The sequence below is a fragment of the Antedon bifida genome, chromosome 7, assembly GCF_963402885.1.
Source record: "Antedon bifida chromosome 7, ecAntBifi1.1, whole genome shotgun sequence".
NCBI classification, from domain to species: Eukaryota; Metazoa; Echinodermata; class Crinoidea; order Comatulida; family Antedonidae; genus Antedon; species Antedon bifida.
This window is the reverse complement of record NC_136232.1, coordinates 9,082,389-9,102,245: the sequence shown is the minus strand read 5'-3', so window position 1 is coordinate 9,102,245 and position 19,857 is coordinate 9,082,389. Positions and strand designations below refer to the sequence as shown.

Here is a 19,857-nt window from a genome sequence, read left to right as displayed (position 1 = left end):
AATAGCTGCAGTCGAGAAAAAGCAATTCATTCTAGAAAGAATGGCAAAGAATTACAAATACATTTACTCGATGTCTTAACATCAGCAAATCCTTGTTAACTTACCAGATCCTAGGCTGTCTAAAAACACCAAGCATGCTCCATGAATGAAGGCATCTGGAGCTTCTAAAGGCCTTGCAGTCCCTGTATTGCAGCTTACATTGACAAAATTGACCCATGATAAGATGTCACGTATACTAACTGTACACCTAAAAACAATACAACACAACATGATTATGTTAATAAGTTCATTTACTATTTGAAAATTAAAATACATTTTGCAAATCAAAGTTTCTCTTACTTTTTCCCCGCTTCTGTGTTTGTGAACCAGTCCAAGAACGTCATAATCCCTTTCCCAATTCCGCTTGCTCCATCTTCCTGGTTGCCAAGCTGAACTCCATCACTGATGTTGTGCTCAATGATTTGGACAAGATCATTACGGTCCTTTGGTTGAGGGCACCAGATTTCAGTAAATCGATTTCTCAAGGCTGGTGAAAGCTTCAAGTATAAAAAGAAAACATTTTGAATATGTTTACATATCATGCAATTGTGAAGAATCAACCAATTTTACTGTGATATTTTATTTATTTAGGACAATCTTGGATCAGAAAAAGTAGTGAAGAAATATGAAGGATATTAAAATCATTGAATTTCATACGAAGCGCGAATATCCAATCATCATTTCCAAGATGTATGCAACCAATAAAGTTAATTCAACATTAAATGTAACGATTATTTTACCTCTTTCTTGCCAAAATCACCTCCAGGGTTCATTGTTGCAAACACATGGAATCTCTTGTCAGCTTTAATCAACTCTGTCTCATCTGTAAACTTTTCACCACTGCCTTTCTCAGCCAACAACAGAGACCTTTCAATTTCCAGAACACTGTTTAAACGTTCTAGAACCGAATCATCGGCTAATGATATCTCGTCAATTAGAAAAGCAGCGCCCTCTCTCATGGCCAGTACTAAAGGCCCATCTCGCCATTCGAATAGTTTTTTCTTACTTTCCTACAAAGATAAAATATGATTTAATAATGGGAGAAATGACTTGGATTCTAAATCAACAATCTAGTTACGATAAAAGTGTGATGTTTAAACTACTTATTACAACTACTTACATCTGTTTCGTCATGATGCCTAACAGGTCGCAGACCTCCAAGAAAATCGGATGATTCAGTGTGCAGGTGGCAGTTGACGGTATAAAGTGACTGCTGTGAGAGGGCAGCAAACAGCTGGCAAATTGTGGTCTTTCCGCATCTGAAATGAAGCAAACAATTCATTTTTAAGTACACAGTATTTATCATTAATCAGAATAATTTTGTATATTATATATATGCATTTAAACTGTACATAGAGGTTATCCAGAATTCAAACGTAATTCTGAAATGCCACAAATTCTTATCTACAAGATTGCATACAATAAGACATTGTCTCTTACAAACTGAATGTTGTCATATCTTACCCAGTCTCTCCCACTAACAGCACAGGTTCATCAAATTCCAGCGCCTGTCCCACCAACACCGCAAGCCGTCTCATACTGTAAGTCCACACAAGGTGTGAAAACCCTTCTGGCGTTTGTTTTGTTACTTGTTCCAACACAGACCGCGTTACGCTTGAAGTATTCTCGGACAACGTGTACAGGTTAGCTGGCACGACTTTACGTTTCATGTGCTTTTCGATAACTTCTTGGATAACTAGCCTTTCTTCTGGACGACGTACTCTACCAGCCAGCAACATGTACCCTAAAACATAAAAGATGCAAACATTCAATACTTTTCTTTTGGTGTTAAATTAGGTCTAAACCACATTGAGTAAGCTGCATAAGTTTTTTAATACACATATGGGTTACTTACCATTGTCTGCAAGATGTTGATCCCAATCACGGAAGCCTGAATCATCCGCGCTTGCTTTCCTATATCGCTCAGCCCACCGGAACAAATCTCTTAACGTGATGTATCCATGTTTACCAGCGAACACTCCTGAGCTCTTACGGCGTGTCTAAAAACAAATAAGGCAATAGTTAGAGAACTAAATAGCAAGCAACACAAAGTTATAAAGCATCTAATGTGAAGGCAGCCTGTATGTACGAAGTTTAGCAGTAATAATGCATGTACCTGTAATTCTAACATAACAGCTACAAGCCTCATACAGTATGACTTTGGTAACGCACATCGATCATGAAGAATTTGCTGCAACTCACGACTGGGAATTTCATCAAAATGAAGCTCAACAAAACGGTTGCGAAACGCTCTCGACAACACCTATAATTGACCACCAAATATTTGTGAATTTTTGTAATAAAATAATATACTTTTATATATATAAAACTGTATTTTATTGTAAAATGTCTTGGATCAGTAGATTAGTGAAGAAAATATTGACGTTATAATCATTAAATATCATTCGAAGCGCGAATGGTTGTCATCATATCCAAGTTAAAATAACAAAATGGTAAAGTATAATTTGACTGTACCTTGCGACCACCATATTGGCCAGCGGGATTCTGGGTAGCAAACAACATGAATTGTGGGTGCGCTTGAACAGTGTCTTGTGTTTCTGGTATGTACAGTTCTCGATTGTCATCCAACAACTAATTCAAAACAAAAAAACAAGGTAAAAATTCTATGGGAAAAATGCTATATTATCAGTGGTGTCAATGCTCTTGTGTGACCTTTTGCACTATCTATGACTGTTGTCTTAGTATCTGATAATTTGATTGCTTACACGATTCAATGCCTCTAGAACATCAGAGGGCGCTAGATTAAGCTCGTCCAGAATAATCCAATACCCCTTTCTCATACATTCAACTAGAACACCTGAAATAAAGTACAAAAAGTGAAATAAAATGTTAAATCAAATTACCATGACATATGGATTAAACTATACTTAACAATTGTATACAAACATACCTTCTTTAAAAATCAGTTTGCCCGTTTCGTCTGCGGCATAGAAACCAACATACTCTTGGAGATCTGTGTGTTCGTGATTATTTACTCGTACACATCTGTTACCGGTAGCTTTTGCTAACCATTGGATCAAACTGGTTTTACCTACAGACGTCTCTCCTTGAATTAAAACTGGAAAACTCCTAAGGAAAAAATGAGAAAACTACCATTAAAATGTAGTAGCATTATGCATGTATTGCTTAGTCTTAAGAGTATGTAGTAGACTTAAGCAATGTATTGCTTAGTCTTAGAGTATGTAGTAGACTTAAGCAATGTATTGCTTAATCTTAGAGTATGTAGTAGACTTAAGCAATGTATTGCTTAGTCTTAGAGTATGTAGTAGACTTAAGCAATGTATTGCTTAATCTTAAGAGTATGTAGTAGACTTAAGCAATGTATTGCTTAGTCTTAGAGTATGTAGTAGACTTAAGCAATGTATTGCTTAATCTTAGAGTATGTAGTAGACTTAAGCAATGTTGTGACTTTGTTTGAAGGCTATGGCGTAATTGCATTTTTTGTTACATTCGAAGGCCCTTCCTAGCTTTTTCTAAGCATTATATCGCATCCAGCCTTATTATTATTCTTTATTGACAAGTGTCCAACATAGCATACAAATAGTAGGCAATACAAGCATGAAAATAGCAATACTAGAAGACATACAATTTACCATCAGTCATGGGTGATAGATAAAGAGTAATCATAAAAGATTTTCATCTATCTATAAAACATCATGTGGTAAATGTTTCTAAAACAACCTTTATTTCTTACCCTGCCGATACGATCCTAGATATATCGTGCAGATTCGCCCTCACAGACGCCGTCAAAACATAGTCTTCAGACACCAGAGGTTCTACGTCGCCCAGCCTTATCCAATAGCCTTCTATCTTATTGCACTGACCAGATACAGGGGGTGGGATCGGTTGTTTTAACATACCACGCACATTTCCTTTACCAATCACATGTTTAATAATCAGCTGTTCCACGTTAGGGTGTGACCCCCTGTCTAGTTGAGTCAGGAAACTGAGACAGAAACTCTAGAGTAAGAGAGATAAGTTACATATTTAAAAGGTTCAATTCCTTTTCCATAATTGGTTAACCTCTTGTGTTTGTCAAGGATCTTTTTTAAATGTTATTTTGTATGCTTGAATCAGAAGATTAGTGAAGAAATATTGTTGTTATAATCATAACATTTCATACGAAGCGCGAATGTTTGTCATCATTTTCAAGCACACCAAACAAATTTTAATATAAAAAAAAATGTAATTCGATCATTCTATTGTTGTTTAAATCTTATAGGAAGAAAATAAATTATATTTTGAATTGAATACCATTAGTGGTATCCAATCAATTATACTGATAAACTGATATTATTTAATGGAAATACATTTGAAACTGGCATGAAATATAAAAAATAGATATACTATACAAATTCAGAAGATTACAACAAAATACACAAAAATACTGGTGCGCGTGCGTACAACTGAGGACTAGTGCTGTTCTGCCGTACCGCGCCGAGAATATTAAAGAGTCGCTATCCAATCGAGTTTGAACAATACCATGAAAGCCCCAGTGGTCTAATGGTTAGGACAACTGCATATCAAGCAGACGGTCCAAGTTCGAGTCTCGGTTGGGGCGACTTTTTCTCATTCTCTCAGATTTCCTCATCTTTATCGTTTCAAATTAATTAATTAAATTTCAGTATATCACCGGGCGGTTTAGAATTAATGATATACATATTAAAAGCTTTTATCATAAAATTATTAAACTATTCAAAATGCAATTTTTTTTTAAAATATATATATATGGAATCTTACCTCGTATAAGGAACGTAGAAGATTTCCGTAAGGATTACTGGCAGCTAACCTTAACGCCCGACACAAGGTTCTTAAACTGTAGAACAAGTATAAACAAAATACTAAATTAGTTAAGATTAAGTAAGATACAATATTGGTACAAGTGCCTTTACGTAGTAAGCACCACTTGGCTCCTGCATGAACCCCCAACATAGCAAGTGAACTATTTCAAGAATATAGCAAGACAATCTAACAGGATGCTGAGCTCCAGAGATCAAAGGGTTTATCTGTGGCTGCGACATGTCCCTTAACAGACACCAAGTGGCGCGTAGAATATGTACATAGTACAGTAATGTTGGTATTTGTCGCAGCCAGACATAAGATCAAAGGACTGTTACGAGTTCCTATCTTGGCAGGGAGAGCTCAGTGTCCTTTTTGTAGCAAGTTAAGACCTGAATATTACCTGTAATGAGGACGATGACCTGTGCCATCTGTAAGCTTTTGTTCAGCTTCTAAACGAATGACTTGGTAAAATCTAAACAGAAATAAAAGCAAAATTAGTGAAACTTGCACAACAATTCACAAAGCACTTTTTGAACCCTGCAGCCTTTAAATTACTATAACCAAGATTTCATTATTAGGGAGGTTTCGCAACCTTACGAATACAATAACGAAAACGGATACGTCACACATTTGTGAAACCTTTGAGCTGATCCCCATTTCATATTCGTAAAGCGTATTCGTGTTGACGAATATCACCAGTCATATTTGTAACTACAAAACGAGTATAGTTTTTGATCTATTTTGCACATTTTGCATTTGATTCAGGAATGATTAATGATTATAATATAATTATACTTTTATTGAAAGTAATTTACTAAAGTAATTTACTAAAATTCCAGGTCAATTTTGATAAATAGCAGTTTTTAAAGTCCTCGCTCGCTTTGATGTTACGCTAGGCCTAGGCAGCCAAGCACCAAGTAACACGTACCTGCGCTTCGCTCAAATTTACCGCAGTCATATTTTGGACGGCGCCCTCAATATTTCGTTGCCATGCGAAACAGATTTTTACTGGCTTACGAAAAACGAATACGTGTGCGTGACTTATCCGTTTTCGTTATCGTATTCGTAAGATTGTGAAACCTCCCTAATAGCTTACCTCACAATACCATCAAGCTGTTTGGCCGATGCATTCAGTCCACTTAAGTAGCTATTCACAAGAATTCTCAGGTCCGAATCATTTTCTAGCTCATCAACAAAAAACTCTGAGAACCTACAAACAAAAGTTACAAGAATATTAAGTAAATGACAAATATCAGTTAGATCCAGTTATTTTTATTGTTTGAATAGTTTCTGATGAGGCTAAATAAAGTTGTTCTAATCTATTTATACCATCAGCACTATGGCGCAGTGGTTAGAGCACTGGACTTGCAATCAAGAGGTTGCCGGTTCATGCCCGGCCCGATCACTGCAGTGTTGAGTCCTTGAGCAAGATTCTTTATCCACATTGTTCCTCCCCACCCAGGTGATAGAAATGGGTAACGGTATGTAAAAAGTACTGGGAAGGTAAATCAGACTTGTTTGTGCGGGAGGAGTGGCGTACCCCCCACAAACATACACACTTAGTGGAGTCTGGCCCAAACGCTAAGGAAATGGAGATGGGCACCACAGCCGTTAGCATTAGCTTAGGTTTTGACTTTACCTTTTTTACTATACCATCAGTCAAGGGTGATAGATAACAAGTAATCAAATTAATTTCATCTATCTATAAAACATCATGTGGTAGGCTGCTACATTTAAAAAAAATAAATTCCACAACTTTTTATAAAAACAGATTATATTTCAATCATCAGTATTATTGTTGTTTTGATCTCTGTCTACACTATCAAACTTTTTGACAAAAAAATATATATGGACATGATGATGTCATATCACTACCATATTTGGGCACATCACACTTTCTTTGTCGAACTAGTTTTTTTTGTTATTGTAGACAGAGCTTTAAACTTTTAAAATATATTAATAAAGCAATACATTATAAAACTAACAAACACCTAGGCCTATACTAAAACTAATACATGATAGAAATAAATGTATTAGGGTAAAACATAGACTGAAACACACGGTCAAACATATAAGTAAACAAACAATGTAAATGGCCAACATAGTAGGAACAGAACTAAGGTTTAGAAATAGTGGAATGAAACAAATGTTATACAAGGCCAAAACATAAAAAGGAGCATATAATGTGTTTATAATAACTATGTTAAACTATGGTAAATAGGTCTATTAATGTTTGTATGGGTGTATATATTTGTAATGGATGTAATATAAGGTCAAAAGAAATAAAGAAACATACAAATTGTGAGTACTGATTTAAGATATAATAAAAGAAACAGCTACTTTTTAATACATTTCTTAATATAAAGTAAATTTAAATGATAAATAGTCGTACTTTTACTATAACTTGCAATAAACATAAAATGTACGTTTTTAAAGCATACTTTTACTCCATCAATTTTATGTACATGTATAGATATAGTGCCTTTTTAGCTACTATATTGAATTTTATTGTTTTATATTTTTATAAAAATGTATGTATGTTATATAATATATATTTGTAAAAGGAATGAATAAATGTGGGTGACCCCACGAAAGAGAAAAAAAAATATATATTAATATCTACCTGTTTCGTATTCCAATTGGTAGTTCTTTCTTGCCAACATCTGTTGCTGGGTTCATGCAAGAAAAGAGACGAAAATCCTTGTGACGAACAACTGGAGTTGAATCGCTAAATAAAAAAAAACACACATTATTTATATTATTTTATAAGTACAACAATTTTATTCCAAAATATACAAATTAACAAATAATAAATGTGGTATCAGAACGTTTACTGCTCAACAATTTGTTTTCAGTCAAAAAAATGTTCATCCTATACACAATTTTAATCAACACATAATTGTAATTCTCAACAACAAAAATAGGTCAGAACTTAGGTTACTCTTACCCTCTTTCCATCAAGACCACAGATCCAGATGTACTCTCCAGCAACCCACTCAAACACTCCAGCGTCTCTGCAGTTGCCAAGTTGATCTCATCAAGCAGGACCCAATCTCCGTTGGTCAGCGCTTTTACCAATGTTCCCTAAGCAAGAAGAAAAAAAAAGTAGCTTGGTGAATAAAGCTCCGTCTACATATCAAACTAGTTGGATAAAAAAAGTGTGATTTGCCCAAATTTGGTGGTGATATACTTAAATATGGTAGTGCTACGACATCATCATGTCCATTATGGGCACATCACATTTTTTTGTCACATAGTTTGATAGTGTAGACAGTGCTTTACAAAAAGAGTAAATGTGCTGTGAAATATCCTTGTGTAAAACATCATCATACACAGTTGGTCAAAATACTTACTTCTACAAAGGAAAAAGCAAGCATATTTTCTGAATGTTTAATCTGTATCAGCAGTTGCTGTATACGCTCTCCCAAATCTCTCCAAAACTGCTCCGTAGTTTGCGAGTCCTCTGTCTTTCCTATATCTGCAGATTTCTCGGCTTTACTGGTCTCAAACCTCTTCACGGAAGCCTGCTGACTGTGAAGCATCAACTTGAGCAAAGTTGACCAGCGACCGGTGGTGTAACACGTTTGTATGTGCCCAAGGAACTTCTCATTGTGAGTGCGGGAGAACATCTTCACAAAGTTCTCCTCAAACTGCTGGCGGATTGGCGTGATAAGTTGTTTTATATCTATGGGTTTATACCTGCAAAATAACATTTCTTAAAATTGTAAGTACAGTTTTCACCTTTTTTAAATACTTGTTTTATTACTCAGAGTCTTCAATATAATATTTATAAAAATCTATTTACCCTCCAAGTAAATCAGCACTGTCACTCTGTTGGTTCATATTGATGACCTTTAACCTGTGGTTTGTGAGGTCAGCTAGGTACTGTACAGACGATGTCTTCCCTGTACCAGTTTCCCCAACCAGCAATACCGGTTCGTTGTTGTTGATACAAACTGCGACCCGTTCAAGCAGAACGCTCGTGTGGCGTGTGAATGCGAAATTGGCAGTTGCAGCTCTGCAAGGATAACAAAATCGGTTTTAACACTCAATACAATTTAATACAAGTTTTAACAAAAATGTATAATATTGACCATAACTTGTCTAGAATGGTGGCACAACGGTTGTGCTTTTTAGCTCCTGTGTTCAAATCCTCCGACAGCTTACCGTTGATACTGTATCCTATCGTGCTGAATTCGGGCAAGTTTTGTCCTTCCCACAATGCACAAATTCTCCTCCACTGTAAATGACGGTTTGTAATTAGTCATAAAGAAACTGGATTTTTCTTTTGAAATATTCAACTTCGCTCCAATGATTTCGGCCAACTTTCCTCTTTTTGACGGTTTAGATAACGAAGCACAAAAACAATCCAAAGCCTGGAAAAAAAAGACCAATGAAAAACCAACCAAAAAAAAACAAATTCTGACTATATAACTGTAATTATTGTATGCGACAGCGTGCGTTTTCATTTTTAAAGTAAATATAATATTTAAAACTTTACCTCCAGAAATATCATATTTGCAGTCTTAGATTGACCGTGTTCATAGTCTTTTACGATTCGGTCGCACCACTTAATCAAATCTCTCGTCGACAACAAACGGCCGCTTAAGTTAAGACGTTCCATTTCGTCAGATGCGTCCCCTTCACCGTGATGTCCCCCTGATGATATTAAGCCATAGATTTCTAGGAGCTTGTCCGTCACATTGTTCAGTTTTGGATACAATGCTATTACGACCTAAAAATATTAAAACCAATTTTTTTTACTAAAGATGGCGGTTGTAGCATAACATTCTTAAAATTTCTTTTCAGAACTATATATACGTGGTATACCGCAAACTTTATATGAACAACATTCTCAACCTTACTTTACCCTTAACTTTACTAATATTTTTCCTTGCTTTCGCACACAATAAAATATGTAATATTTCCCATAAATGTTTTTTAAAAGCCCACCTGATGTAGTTCTTGGGTTGATAGTGGCGCTACCTGTATTCTAGTCCACATTCTATCCAGCATGGATGAATCGCTATGCTGCTGTCGTACAAAACCACTGCCACTGTTCACCAGCCTGTGTAGAAATTCAAAGTGCTTCTTAACTCGTTTGTTTAGAATAAATAAATATCAGCCAATTAACAAGCCGTTTCTTTAATGGATGTGTAACACATTTGATTAATTTAAAAGCAATCAACTTTTGCTATTAACACTGTTAGTGATTATACATATGCTGTCCAGATGCAACATTTCTTCCTTAATAACTGTTTGGTAAAACACAGATTGATTGATAGCTTTATGGGGGAGGGGAGGTAATGACTTCTTTCACACTACTAAAACAAAAAGCAATAAGAATTAATATTACTGTATTTTTATAATATAATAATTTTAATATACAATGTTGTTACCTCTGAGTGGCAAAAAGTTGGAAACCCGGAGCAGCTTTCAAGGTGGTACCGTGGCCTGATAGGCTTAGTGATCTACTCTCCAACAGCGGTAACAGGGTTGATATAACATCCATGGGAGCATAGTCAATATCCTCCAAGAGAATCCAATGTCCTAAGGTAGCAGCCTGAAAAACAGCACCAGGACTATTAATCTTAAATCATTGGATAATTGGCACTTGTGAATTACAGAGGTCATTCATAACTTTGTACGGAGGTCATTTGTGCACATTTATTGTAATGTGGTATCGTCTTCCCTAACCACAACAAATTTAGCTTACCTGCGTTAGTGGTCCTGCGATCCATTTAAACTCTCCGGGAATGTCTGTACAGCAATATGTTCCTAAAAGTGCCTGCAGAAAATAAATTAGGTGGTTAATAACATACCAACAACAATAATATTTTTAATGCGTAAACTTTCCAATAAAATAGATATTTCATACCTTACTATCTGTCTGATCTCCTAGCTGCACTCTAAGAAGGTTGTTACCAGTGCATCTTCCTGTCATCTCAGCCAGGTACTCTACCAATGATGTTTTACCACAGCCTACAGGGCCTTCAAGCAGGACTGGGCTTGAAGAAGACACGGCTAAGACGAGGCTGCGCAAGTTCTTCATTGTGGAAGCGACTGCAATTAGTGGTTTCTTTCTGGTCTAAATTTGACATGATTATAGTAATGAATGTAGTAGAGTTAAAGCAATCGTAACTTAACAGAAATGAATGTGGATAGTAAAAGTAAACATTGCCAGTCAAAAATGGGTGTGGCTTCACATAAATAGGCGTGGCTTGATAGATTGTTTGCCATCAGTCAAGAGGTGATAAGATAAGTAGTAATCAAGTTAAGTCATCAATCTTATTAACATCATATGGCAATTTATTATCATAAATAAATATGGGAATTTAAGTATATTAATGGTTCCATAGAAATTACCAGCAGTTACCTGTAAATTTGGTTGCTCAACTACATCCAACAGGATATCACAGACGGACACCACTGATTGGACAATATCTGTATTGGTAACTTGACCTCGAGTATACATTTGTTGACCTGTACCCTCCACAGGTTTACTAGCATGATGATCTGTGTGTACAGACAGTGTCTTAACAGATTCATTCATACCATATCTGAAAATGTAATAAATAATTGTGTCAAATATGCAAATTTTGTAAAATGGGTGCGTTGTTCTTAGTCTATTAAATGATCGACACAGGTACAAAATGTTTAGCTATATTTTGCAAAAGTATACTTGGCCAGTCAAAAAAATGGGTGTAGCTTCACACAAGTGGGTGTGGCTTCACATAAGTAGGTGTGGCTTGATAGAAATGATTGCTATCAGTCAAGAGGTGATAAGATAAGTAGTAATCAAAGTAAGTCATCAATCTTGTTAACATCATATAGCAATTTTTTAAATGGGAATTTAAGTAAGAAAAATTTTCCTAAACGTTCCACAGGAAGTAGCAGTTACCTGCAATTCATACAAGCTCTATCTATACTATCCTAAAGCTCTGTCAGCACTATCAAACTTTATGTGACAAAAAATGTGATACACATGCACATACATGGACACGATGATGTCATATCACTACCATATTTAAGCATATCACTACCATATTGGGGCACATCACACTAGTTTGATACTGTAGACAGAGCATAAGACCATGATTCTAATTTACAAGTACTAACCTTAAAGTTAAATCACGCATTTGTTCAGGAGTGAACACATTTTCAAAGAATATAATCTTCACATTTTCCACCATAAGTAGAACCGTTGTGACAATATGAGCAGCATGCCTTAAAATGAAACAAGAAACACTTTCATAAAGTAAGTTTATAAGTAGAGAGCAAGACCTTTCAACAGTAATAGGGGTTATACAGAGGTTTCTTTATACAAAGTAAAAACAACAAGCTGGTCGTAAAATGAACTAGTAGAATGTAGGTCAGGTTGGGATGTAAATCGAAAAGGGTCATTAATCAAATACAAAAGATTAATGGATACTCATAAGCAATGATATACACACAACATTATTTGGATACAATGTTTCAATATTATTATGTACGAATGTATCTCTGTGTGCACATACACCTTAGTACTGTAGTAACCCAATGATGCATTATATCATGTATAAGTATATGAAATACAAAGAACATAGTAATCTGATATGGCCCATTTACAGTGTTACAAAGTATAAGATTTATTGAGTTTAAATGGATTTGATTTCAACATAAATCTGTCTAGTTTCCAAAAAATACAATCTTTATATGATAAATCATTTTGAACAATTTAAAATAGTACATGTATATGAATTAAGGTACTAAACAAGTTACTAAAGCATGGTTCTCACTAGCAATATAACACAGCGACGTATTGATGTGAAGTGCTGTATTACGTAATCACAAGTGGGAACTGACAACACAACAGTGCTGCAAACATCGCAGGGTTGATTTCACACAGGCGGGGGCAAACACAATTATTGGAAGGGCATTTTCTTATGTTGCGTAGGTTGTGTTATGTTGCGTCGCAAGTGGAAACCTAACTTAAATAGCAATTTATATAACTAACTCACCATCTAATATCTAAATTATCATGTTTTATAAGGTGAATGAATACACTCCAATCCCACTTATCCTCAACCATGTTGCTCATATGATTTAATACCAGCCAGGAAGTCTTCACTACATCTAATAGGCTTGCACCACTATCCTGTTAAAAAAGATGGTGATTTATTACAAACAATACAACACACAATGTTATGTTTAGTCTAGACACCCACAGCAAAATCTTCCTTTTATTAGTGAGTTTACTCTTTATAATAGAGTTATACCATATTTTATATTGTATACAATATTTTTTTTATTTCACTACCTAAATTTAAGTTACGATATTAACCACCATTTGTTTTTGAAGCTATCTTCTTTGTTTTGTACTCTTACTCTCTCCACCCTCTATTCACCAGCTTGTGTCTCCTTTTATTCCACTCAGACAATGCTTGTCTGCTTTACGGTATATCTACTTAGTCCAAGTACTCTCACTTGCACTGATGAAGGGCTAGTGTTGCCCGAAAGCTCTGCTAACTTTTCTGGCTATTTTAATTTAGCTTTTTGCTTATTTTATTTTGTATCTCCATTGAGATCCAGCCACTAATACCCACAGCATTGTCATTTTTTCATTGCTTATTTTATTTGTATCTCCATTGAGATCCAGCCACTGATACCCACAGCATTGTCATTTTTTCAGTGCTTATTTTATTTGTATCTCTATTAAGATCTAGCCACTGATACCCACAGCATTGTCATTTTTTCAGTGCTTATTTTTTTTGTATCTCCATTGAGATCTAGCCACTGATACCCACAGCATTGTAATTTTTTCATTGCTTATTTTATTTGTATCTCCATTGAGATCCAGCCACTGATACCCACAGCATTGTCATTTTTTTCAGTGCTTATTTTTTTTGTATCTCCAGCCACTGATACCCACAGCATTGTCATTTTTTTCAGTGCTTATTTTTTTTGTATCTCCATTGAGATCCAGCCACTGATACCCACAGCATTGTCATTTTTCAGTAATTTGCTTTTGGCTCAATATTTTTTTATTTAAAACAAGACTCAACAAGAATAGCTAGTCGACCTAATTAAATATTAATATCTATATCTATAATCCTTTCTAATTGGAAAAAAAACTATAGAGGAAAAAAAACTATAGAGTAAAAAAAAAAAATCTGTTCGGAATCAATTGGAAAAGACATCAATGTCTCTTTGCCAATAAAATGAATTTCCTGACAATTTTCACATTAACTATGATCAGATTTTAAATTATCTAAACCAGACACCCCTAGGAACAATAAAACCTGTAAGCCATAGTTTCTAGTTACTAGAAAATATTCTGCATATCATATTTTTGAAAACATTCCAATTTAATACAAGTGGATATCACCTCCCATTTAAATTTAATGAGAACCACATGACTGGCTTATCAAGTGAGTTGTTAATTTTTACAACTAAAACATCTGCAATGAATTCGAAAACCATTTACTGAATTATTAAGCAGTCGTATTATTATTAATTATGTTTTCGATGGGTTTTATACCAACGTACGCAGTTTAGCAATACCGATTGTGCATACAATAATTAAATAATTCTTAGGAATAAACAATTTTGATTTTATTAGGACTCAGCATGGAATGATGATGGAACGGCCATATCCAAGCAACCCAAGCAGCGGTATGCTAATAGATGCCAGGTCTTGGCCGGTCAACATTCCACAACCCTTAGAAAAATAAGCAACTTAATTTCTAACCCAAGACAACTTCACAAGTGTCGGGAGAAAATCACATTTTGTTGGTGATGCATCACAAATGTAACTAAACTATATTACGTCTCATAGGTAATGTTTAAGCATTTAGAACAAGGAATCAACATTCCACAACCCTTAGAAAAATAGGCAACTTAATTTCTAACCCAAGACGACTTCACAAGTGTCGGAGGAAATCACATTTTGTTGGTGATGCATCACAAATGTAACTAAACTATAAGCATTTAGAACAAGGAATCAACATTCCACAACCCTTAGAAAAATAGGCAACTTAATTTCTAACCCAAGACGACTTCACAAGTGTCGGAGGAAATCACATTTTGTTGGTGATGCATCACAAATGTAACTAAACTGCATTACGTCTCGTAGGTAATGTTTAAGTATTTGGAACAAGGAATCAACATTCTACAACACTGAGAAAAATAGGCAACTTAATTTCTAACCCAAGACGACTTCACAAGTGTCGGAGGAAATCACATTTTCTTGGTGATGCATCACAAATGTAACAAAGGGTCTGTTTCTGCTGAAAAAATCAAAATAATCGATTTTTTCCAGTCACCGCAAACCACAAAAATAATCGCGTTGCAATTGAAAATTGCTACGACTTTAATCGGTTATTCAGGTAATCGGTTTTTAAAATCACGTCATCATTCCCCCCACAGCGCATTCAAGTTATGAAAGGCCGATGAGAGTTGGTTTGTTTACATCCTATCGCTGCGTTAAACTCTCACATGTAGGATTAAAAATTACTCTTACGTAAAGCTATATTATTTGTAAAACATCTAGGCCTACTACCGTACCACATACAACAGAATAATGATGTTATATTAATAAAGACACGTCGGTGAGAAAAGTTCGTTTCGCCGTTCGTTGGTTCTACCTTCGGCCTGCTAGGCCTACTATAGGCTATATATTTCTACCGAAACAGACAACAGGCCTACAAAAGGACATGTAAAACATCGTTAGCCTGGACTGGTGGGATGTAAGGTTGTACTTGTAACACAGAATCCTGGAATCTCTCGGTATAATTCTCCCCCACAAAATAATAAAAATCAAATGTTTAACATTTGATTGTTATTCGGTCTACATCGCGATCGTTGTTTTGCTGATCGTCGTCGTTGATATCGCGCAAATAAACAGCATGCTTTGTGACGTGAATGAGTTTGCCATACTCTAGAGGTCAAAGTGGGGTCAATAATCGCTATTTGTGTTGCAGCTCAAAACTGCTCCGCAATAATCGGTTAAAACAAGAAATAATCGATTAAAACACGCAATGGATTGAGTGTTTTTAATCGGTTATTTTTAATCGGTTATTTTATTTTGCGCCGTTTCTGCTGCCCAAAAATAATCGATTAAAAAAATAAACGGTTAATAATCGATTATTTCTGCTCAGCAGAAACAGGCCCTAAATTATATTACGTCTCGTAGGTAATGTTTAAGCATTTATAACAAGGAAATGCAATGACATCAAACGTATTATGATACTCTCACTGTAGACAGAAAGCCGTTGCTATGCTGTTTAAAGTTTCATTGATAAATCTTAAGTTACTAATTGAAAACAAACAATTTCAGGTATCAAACGACTTTATGGCCGAGTACATGGAAGAGTGAAAGTGGCCAAACAAGTATTCATGTATATTTCAACTTGGTTAGTATTCTAATAAGTAATAAAGTTTTTTTTTCATTGATAATGCAAAATTCCATTTAAAAAAATTAAAAAATATTTCATACAAAAATAAAATTAGCAAGCAATGTTAAAATTAGCTTAATTATTTTATATTATTTACTCTACATATACTCTCTATATTATATTTTTCTACTATTTTGTGCCATTTATTCCTATCTAAGCCGAGTGTGTGTGGCCCAGTGTTATTTAGTACCGTTTTCAAATCATCTTGTATCATTTTTGTCCATATTTTCTTCGGTCTTCCAACAGGTCTTTTTATATATAATATGACAATTAGAAGACAAAATGGTGGATAAATAAATCACTTACTGTTTGAAGTTTATCTGGAAAAAGTAGTCTTTCAAATGGCGAGGGCGCCACATCAAAATACTTGCAGGCAAATCTATTAATAAAAAACAAACAAGTAAAAAACAAATTGAAAATAAAAACGACAGAAATTAACTTATTTCAACAATTTTTTATCTCAATATTTTCAAAAACAAATTCAAGACTTACTGAAAGGTATCTGGATGAATAGGTAAAAGTTGACCAATACTGATGCACAGGTACTCATGATCGACCAATGAAAACTCTTGTTTTATGACTTTATCTGCTGCTCTATGTAGAAGGTCGAGCATGATTGGTCGGCAGTGTTCAGCAATTGTTAGGCAGCATTTGGGATTTACGATTAGATTGGAAAGTGTTAATAAAACTTTATATCGGTCATTACTACTCCACACCTGTATTTAAATAATTTAAATTCATATTATATTTATGTTTACATTTTATTTTATATTGCTCAATTTCATTGCCTATGTTGCTACCTGGAACTATATCAATTATAGTTTAGGTGTACTATTTGTGATAAATTATGGTGGGAACTTGATACTCAATTTCACTAGCGCACCAAGCACTATCAATTATAGTTTAGGTGTACTATTTGTGATAAATTATGGTGGGAACTTGATACTCAATTTCACTAGCTCACCAAGCACCAGACAACAGTTTTTTTACTAGCCCAACAGTAAACAAAGGAAGACAGAAACATAGACATTCAGCTATAGAAAGTTGATTAAAAAATACAAACAATAAAACATATTTTATAACTTAGGCAAGCATAAATATAAGTAACAACTTAGGCATAAAAGAGGATAAAAAGTGTACAAAAGAGGATAAAAACGGAAGCACCTTACTAAAGAATATACCCTATGTTAGGCCCCTATTATGTTAGGCGCATATTATATTAAGCACTTGTAAGGCAAAGTTACACTTTAATCTATATATGAAGAAACTATACAACACCATAATCTGTGTACACTATCACCCAGTGACCTTGTGTATAGCTATTCTCTAACCTTTTCCTGGCAAGTTGCCAAGTTCCACCCTGAAGAGGCTTCTTGAGTGGATGCTTGATTAAAACTAAGCTAAAAGCCTAAAATAAACTTTAAAATTTAGGCTGGCACCTAATCTACTTTAGAAACATTGCTAATACTTGAGGCACTAATTTCCTTTTTAATATCTCATCCATCAATGTCTGTTTATATTACACAAATGGTATTTTAAACATTTTTACTAACAACTCCCAGTGTTTTGTAATTCTATTAGCTAGTCATAGTTTTGTAGTGCCATTTTAACGATAACCTCTCCAGCTTTATCATGATTGTATATAAATCTTTTTAATGCATTTATTTTAAATTCGGTTTTTTTTTTAAATTTAACTAGATTTATTTTGGTAGAAAAATCCTATTGCTATCTTATACCTGCCAACTTTTTCAGTGAATGCACGAGACATTCAATTTAATTTGTATATAGCGGCCTCTATGTTATAACCACAAATAATCGCACAATATGCCGTCTATGTTAAATTTTTTGGCTGAATTGAGTTTGGCTTTCCTGGCTACTTTGCTGAAATTAAACAATGTGTAGTCCTATTTTTCCTCCAAAATTAGACAATTTAATTTCAAAATAATGTTTTCTCTGAATATTTTTATTGATGCAAGAGAAATAGCCATGTATGTGCGAAGCATAAAAATCATTCCTCATGCGCAAGACTCACATATTATGCGCGAAAGTTGGCAGGAATACTATCTACGCACATAGTTTAAAGTAAAAATATTTCAAATTAAAATCCTTCGCTTTGCCTTTTTGTTTGCGTCAACTTTTTTTTTGTCACATGATAATGTTAAATCTGCGTTACTACAACAATAAGTCTTTTTCTAAATTATAAGTGTCACAATTTTAGTGGTTTTAAATTTCCCAGAATACAACATTCTAAGTCAACGTCACCGAATAATGAGGGCGCATTGCGAAATCCCCGAACGGCGAATTCAACACTCCCAAAAAAGCACATGTTCAACAAGTTCTTCTAAAGTTTAAATAATTAAATATTATTTCGTTAGTAACTAGCCTAGTCACTAATTTTATAACATACTTATATACATACGAAGATGTTTAAAAAATAAAAATTTATCTTTAGAATATGTAAGAAATAAAGAGAAACCCTTTAGGCTCAAATACCTGTTTCGCGAGGATTTGTTTCATCGGCCGAGAGTCGAATTCACTAGCATGCTTGCACACCACGCGGTCCACTGCCACACTGACATCGACCAGAAGATTTTCCATCTCTAGTTTTTTATTTACAACAACAAATAACACTATAATTTACTACGATGCATTCCTATGAACACTTAAACGTCACTTACACCTACGCAAGCAACAAAAGCATCGCTATAAACTATAAAAATGTGTGAAATATATGTGTAGCTCAAACACCACCCAACTCAAAAATCTTGTAATTCTAGTCGAGGGCACGTGGGTCGCGGAGAGAGAGTGGAGTGGCGGAAGTTTAGAGCCCTCAACGTTGACATCTTGCGCAGTACTTTGTGGTGGAGAAATAAGTTTATTACTGACTGCTGCACTGTACTTGTTAATATTTTGTACATACTTTAGTTTAAAAGTTTTGTTGTAAATATAAGTATTTTTAAAGGTATCAAATTGTGCAACACATTTTCTTGCGCAACTTGAAATGTCAATTTTTTTTAAATCATTCAAATTGCCAATTAAAACCGCAACACTACCTACCACTACATTTGCGCCAATATTCAAAAGCGTAGCTTCCAAATAAATACATTTTTATTTTATTATTTTTTATTTTTATTTTTTTTATTATTCGATCTATCTACTAGTACTACCTCAATATTTTTTCAGTACCGAGAAGAAAAATGTTATCCTTATAAAGAAAATACTGTGTAGTAAACAAGAAAAAGAGTTATACCGCCCTCTATATCGACACACGTCCTATGTTTTTTTTTTGCACAATGGGTTGGTAAAATAAACTGTTTTATAACTATTTAATATTTTTTCTTTATGAAAAACGCAAAATCTACATTATTGGAGAAGTTTTGGATATGCAGCATTTAGTTTAGCATATAATATCGTATACATTTCGAAGAAAATTATTAAGATTATTTGGGATAATATTGTTTTAGATAGGGCATACGTCTAAGTACAATTTTGGTACAATTTCAGTGATCTTCTTTCATCATGGGAAAAGAATCAAAGATGTTCCTTTATATAAAAGTTGTCCGGCTTAGTTCACCATCGG

At 34.5% G+C, this 19,857-nt stretch overlaps 1 protein-coding gene and 2 non-coding genes across 3 annotated transcripts in view; all 3 read right to left on the bottom strand.

Moving 5' to 3' along the window:
- Positions 1-19,025, bottom strand: part of LOC144848888 (midasin-like) — a 55,153-nt gene extending 36,128 nt beyond the window's left edge. The window contains exons 1-30 of the mRNA XM_078705840.1: positions 18,771-19,025; positions 16,770-16,993; positions 16,584-16,656; positions 12,843-12,979; positions 11,962-12,069; positions 11,219-11,402; positions 10,721-10,930; positions 10,559-10,630; positions 10,242-10,405; positions 9,796-9,910; positions 9,344-9,577; positions 9,010-9,218; positions 8,648-8,860; positions 8,196-8,541; positions 7,790-7,926; positions 7,466-7,570; positions 5,939-6,052; positions 5,243-5,314; positions 4,801-4,876; positions 3,755-4,020; positions 2,951-3,129; positions 2,766-2,857; positions 2,515-2,631; positions 2,156-2,302; positions 1,895-2,039; positions 1,504-1,783; positions 1,160-1,298; positions 780-1,049; positions 340-536; positions 105-247 (exon numbers count right to left, since the gene is read on the bottom strand). Coding sequence (XP_078561966.1) covers positions 105-247; positions 340-536; positions 780-1,049; positions 1,160-1,298; positions 1,504-1,783; positions 1,895-2,039; positions 2,156-2,302; positions 2,515-2,631; positions 2,766-2,857; positions 2,951-3,129; positions 3,755-4,020; positions 4,801-4,876; positions 5,243-5,314; positions 5,939-6,052; positions 7,466-7,570; positions 7,790-7,926; positions 8,196-8,541; positions 8,648-8,860; positions 9,010-9,218; positions 9,344-9,577; positions 9,796-9,910; positions 10,242-10,405; positions 10,559-10,630; positions 10,721-10,930; positions 11,219-11,402; positions 11,962-12,069; positions 12,843-12,979; positions 16,584-16,656; positions 16,770-16,993; positions 18,771-18,875 — 4,873 coding nt within the window. The 5' untranslated portion in view covers positions 18,876-19,025. The remainder of the gene's footprint in view (positions 1-104; positions 248-339; positions 537-779; positions 1,050-1,159; positions 1,299-1,503; positions 1,784-1,894; positions 2,040-2,155; positions 2,303-2,514; positions 2,632-2,765; positions 2,858-2,950; positions 3,130-3,754; positions 4,021-4,800; positions 4,877-5,242; positions 5,315-5,938; positions 6,053-7,465; positions 7,571-7,789; positions 7,927-8,195; positions 8,542-8,647; positions 8,861-9,009; positions 9,219-9,343; positions 9,578-9,795; positions 9,911-10,241; positions 10,406-10,558; positions 10,631-10,720; positions 10,931-11,218; positions 11,403-11,961; positions 12,070-12,842; positions 12,980-16,583; positions 16,657-16,769; positions 16,994-18,770) is intronic.
- LOC144849269 (small nucleolar RNA SNORD83) lies at positions 3,651-3,723 on the bottom strand. The gene has a single exon (XR_013613966.1). It is a non-coding gene; the product is annotated as a small nucleolar RNA SNORD83 (small nucleolar RNA).
- LOC144849270 (small nucleolar RNA SNORD83) lies at positions 6,493-6,563 on the bottom strand. Its single transcript, XR_013613967.1, has one exon. It is a non-coding gene; the product is annotated as a small nucleolar RNA SNORD83 (small nucleolar RNA).
- Positions 19,026-19,857: the final 832 nt, after the last annotated feature.